This window comes from Myotis davidii, unplaced genomic scaffold, assembly GCF_000327345.1.
Source record: "Myotis davidii unplaced genomic scaffold, ASM32734v1 scaffold60, whole genome shotgun sequence".
NCBI lineage: Eukaryota > Metazoa > Chordata > Mammalia > Chiroptera > Vespertilionidae > Myotis > Myotis davidii.
In genome coordinates this window covers 1,408,058-1,412,411 of record NW_006293007.1, presented here as the reverse complement: position 1 = coordinate 1,412,411, position 4,354 = coordinate 1,408,058, and the positions used below count along the sequence as shown (strand labels likewise).

The 4,354-nt window shown below is 46.4% G+C and overlaps 1 protein-coding gene across 1 annotated transcript in view; it reads right to left on the bottom strand.

Moving 5' to 3' along the window:
- The window catches only part of CCNK (cyclin K), a 22,742-nt gene that overhangs the window by 6,085 nt on the left and 12,303 nt on the right, over nucleotides 1-4,354 (bottom strand). The window contains exons 5-8 of the mRNA XM_006766625.2: nucleotides 2,900-3,005; nucleotides 2,346-2,403; nucleotides 1,408-1,577; nucleotides 775-1,049 (exon numbers count right to left, since the gene is read on the bottom strand). Coding sequence (XP_006766688.1) covers nucleotides 775-1,049; nucleotides 1,408-1,577; nucleotides 2,346-2,403; nucleotides 2,900-3,005 — 609 coding nt within the window. The remainder of the gene's footprint in view (nucleotides 1-774; nucleotides 1,050-1,407; nucleotides 1,578-2,345; nucleotides 2,404-2,899; nucleotides 3,006-4,354) is intronic.

Sequence of the window (4,354 nt, the reverse complement as noted above, 5' to 3'; positions counted from 1 at the left end):
GGCTCTGCTCTGTGTGACGGGGTAGAGCCATAACCTCCCCAACAGCCCTGCCCTGAGCGTGACAGGGGACGGTGCCCTAACTCCCCTATCGGCCCTAGTCTGTGAATGACAGGGCGGAGTTCCCCAACCCCCTGCTGGGCCCTGCTGTGTGACAGAGGGGAGCTCCCCAACCCCCTGATGGGTCCTGCTCTGTGCATGACAGGGTATGGAGCCCCAACCCCCTGATTGGCCCTGCTCTGTGCATGACAGGGGGCGGTGCCCCAACTCCCCAATCGGCCCTGCTCTGAGCCTGACCAGGGGCTGCACCTGGGGATTGGGCCTGCCCTCTGTCACCAGGGAGCAGGTCTAAGCTAGCAGGTCGTTATTTCCCGAGGGGTCCCAGACTGCAAGGGGGTACAGGCTGGGCTGAGAGACCTCCGCTCCTTGCCCGAGTGCACAAATTTTTGTGTACCGGGCCTCTAGTGAGTGTGTGTGTGTGTGTATATGTATATATAAAAGATACAAACACTACAGTCAGAGGGACCTGGTTACACCCTTTCCAGAGGCGGAAACGACACCCTGGCAGGTTTCAGGGCCCCGTCGGAGGTGACAGGCAGCAGCAGCTGGAGGACAGAGCCTCTCCTCTGACCACGGAAGTTCTCATGCTCCCCATAGACGTGCAGTCTGATAGCGATTTTTAGTGTTCCGTGAAATCCCTTAGAAATAGGAATGTGCTCAGGTGGGGCACTGCCACCGGGAAAGCTGGCCATGCCCAGTGCCAATCTGGCCACTCACCGTGGCGCGCTTCACCTGGCGGGGGGGACTAGGCTGTGGGGACAGTTTCTTGGGCTGCTGGACTTGCTGTGGCGGTGGTGGCGGCTGGGTTGATGGCTGCGGGTCCTTCTGTGGGGGCTGCGGTGGTTCAGGGCCTGGAGCCGACTGTGACGGTGGCACTGGTGGCACTTGTGGTGTGGGGTTGAGCGATGGGGGCTGATGCAGCTGATGAGGCGTGTGATGAGGCATCTGTTGTTTTCCTTGTGAGTAAAGATCCAGGATTTGGTGGCAGATATCTAAATGATAGGTGACAATTACATTTACCACAGATGGATATTTGAAATAAAATTTTACCTAGAAAAAAAGCCAGCCCATTTCCCTTTGAGCCACAATTCTCATACAAGGACCAACATGTCAAAATCCTATTTGGAATTCACCCTGCCTCTGCTGTGCACAGCACTGCTGGGTATTTTCAGGTCACCAAAACGATTTGCGGGGAAAGATTGGATATTACATTTGAAATGTTAATCACAGATATGCTTCTAAAGAAAAGTTTATGCAGGCTGATTGGGAAATCTGTTCAGGAATCACGTTCTCAGGGCAGCACCATCCCAACATGGAACACCCTCACAGAATGATTGGCATGCCCAGTACCTTCCAGAACATCCACAGGGACATCTTGCACAAACTGCTCCCACCATCTCCGATACATGGGTTTGGAGGTCCATTCTTGTATTTCAAATTTGCACAAACGTCCCGCGAGATACATCACTGCCACGGCTATGATCTCCGGTTCCCACTGCAGTGACAAGGTCGTGCAGAGACTAGTTCAACAGGAAAAAGAGGTGACTTCACTGGGATGAACAAACATTTGTGATTAACTCAATGCATGAAAGTCAGATGCTGCATCTAAATGGCAATTTGCTTATCCTTCTCTAAACTCCATCAAATTAAGTGTATACATAGAGTCCTCTAAAAGTATAAAAATAAGTTATTTTAACCACAGTTACTTAAAAAATGTGTTTCTTAAAGAATCAGAATCCCAGCCCATTAAAAAATTGCCATGCCATGAAATACAAGTGAAAATGATTTATGTTCTTCAAACTGGTGAAATCCCAGCTAGAGAAATGTTTCTCCCACCAGTGACAACTCCACTCACAGGCACTTTGCTCCCCAATAGATCCCTGGGCTCTAGAACATCAAGGACCTAAAACAATGACACCATATGGTGTTTGTGTTTTTGCAGAATCAAATGGGTTCTCAGTACTTAGTTGTCCAAACTCTCCGGGGTATTGTTTTAGATTTATGTTTTAAACTGGAGATAAGATTTCAGGATCCTGCATCACCATGACATGGCAGGGTATTGCCTCTGATGGGAAAAGGAGACCTGGACTTTGGCCCCAGCTCTGCCCTTCACTGGCTCCTCAAGCTGGGTCAAGTCAGTTTCCTTGATATAAAGTAGGGGTTTGGGTAAAGTGACATATGAAGTCCCTGGGTATTTAAAAACACTATCATTAAAAACTATACTTTCAGGAATCATTTCTATAGTTTGTTAAAAAATTGCAATTAAATCAACATTTGAGTATATGTACCTGTCATTTACAAATGTCCATGCCATTTGAACCAACTTTTGAATTTTGTTTTTATCACCTAGAAATGGGGGGTGGGGGGAAAGGTAAATTAGTAAGAAAAGAAAATAAAGCAGCAGAACAAGAAGCAAAAAGTACTCATATAAAGCTCAGGTACCCTCAGCATCATTCCAATACACAGCGAAGAGCTTCCGCATGGGAGACAGGGACAAATGAGTGGGTCCAAGCCCCACCTCTGTTCTCTCCACACGCCCTATGCTGAGAGCCACCGCTTATGGGAAGCCTGGCTCCATGGCTGAAGTTATTAGGTTATTTAAAAAGTCCTGACTCATTTTCCTGTCTCATACCACTTGGCAACTGGATGACAGAATCTGCTTATACACAAAAGGAAACAGTACTAACAGCCACAATATTGAACTGTCTAGGCAAGCTATAGCCTAGGTACTTCACACACCGAATTTTCTGCTTTCCTCTTTTAAGCATAATCGCAGTGTCATCAAATGATGATGAAGACTTGGTTTCAGAATAAAAAAGTTCTTTTAATAACTTTTTCTTACCTTTGAGTTGTTTTGCATATTTGAGTAGGAACTGGTATGGATGTTCTACCTGTAAATCAAACTTTATAGTCTGTAGTAAGATTCTCTCCAGAACCATTACTTCTTCCTAAAAATAAAATAATAAGTGTTGGGGCTGTAGTTTTAGTCACAGGTCTAAATCAGTATTTAAAAAGTGAACTTTTCTATTTATTATTTTTTAAATATATTTTTATTGATTTCAGAGGGAGAGGGAGAAAATGATAGAAACATCAGTGATGAGAATCATTGATTAGCAGCCTCCTGCACATCCCCCACTGAGGATTGAGCCTGCAACCTGGGCATGTGTCCTGACCAGGAATCGAACCGTGACATCCTGATTCATAGGTCGATTCTCAACCACTGAGCCATGCCAGCGGGGCTGAAAGTGGTGTTTTTAGAACATAACTAAGTCATGTATGTAATTATTTTAACACCATTTCCTGACATGAGCAGGGGTTGTGGGGAAAAGACAGGATGGGTGGTATAACCAATAGCAATCTCTAGGTGTCTGAGAATAGCTGCAAGTGTCAATTCCTCCCACCATTCTTGGGAAGCAAAGGACACACAGCACATGCAATGCAGATAGATATACGCAGAGCACTGGCACTATCCATCTACCCAGAAGCTGCCAGCGCCCCTGAACCAAAGAAGCCACAATGCTTCTGGTCTAGGAGCACAGCCAGCCAGGAGGGGACTTTGTTCCTATCCACGACATGTGCTATCGCCCCTAAAGTGCTCAGAACATGACTTGGCACGTTAGCAAGAGCTACCCAAGTGTGGCTACATCCTCTTCCCTCCTTACAGAAGCAAGGGAAAGTACCTCTGCACAGGGACCTGGGACTGGAAGATACAGCCATTGCCAACACAAGGACCTCTATCTTTTTAATTTTGTTCATCCTCACCCAAGGATATTTTTTCCCATTGATTTTTAGAGTGGAAAGGAGGCGAAGAGATAGACACACATTGATTGGTTGCCTCCACACAAGAGCTGGGGATCAAATCTGTAACCTAGGTACATGCCCTTGACCAGAATTGAACACTGACCCTTGAGTCCAAGGGCCAATGCTCTAACCACTGAGCAACTGACTAGGGCAAGGACCTCTATCCTTCCAAAAAAAATAAAAAAATATCCTATCTAATAAAAGAGAAACATGGTAATTAGCGTACGACCGCTACCCTTCCCATTGGCTAATCAGGGCGATATGTAAATTAACTGCCAGACAAGATGGTAGCTGGCAGCCAGGCAGCTGGAAGCGAACATGAGGCTTGCTTGCTTCAGTGACGGAGGACTCCAACGTTCCCCACCTGCCTTGCCGGCCTCTGAGCCGGCAGTTTGAAACATAGTTACAAATATAGAAGCTAAAAAAAAACACCCAGAAACCTGCTTTCAGTGAGCCGGGATCTCAGAGCTGGAGTTATACAGAGTTTCGATTATAG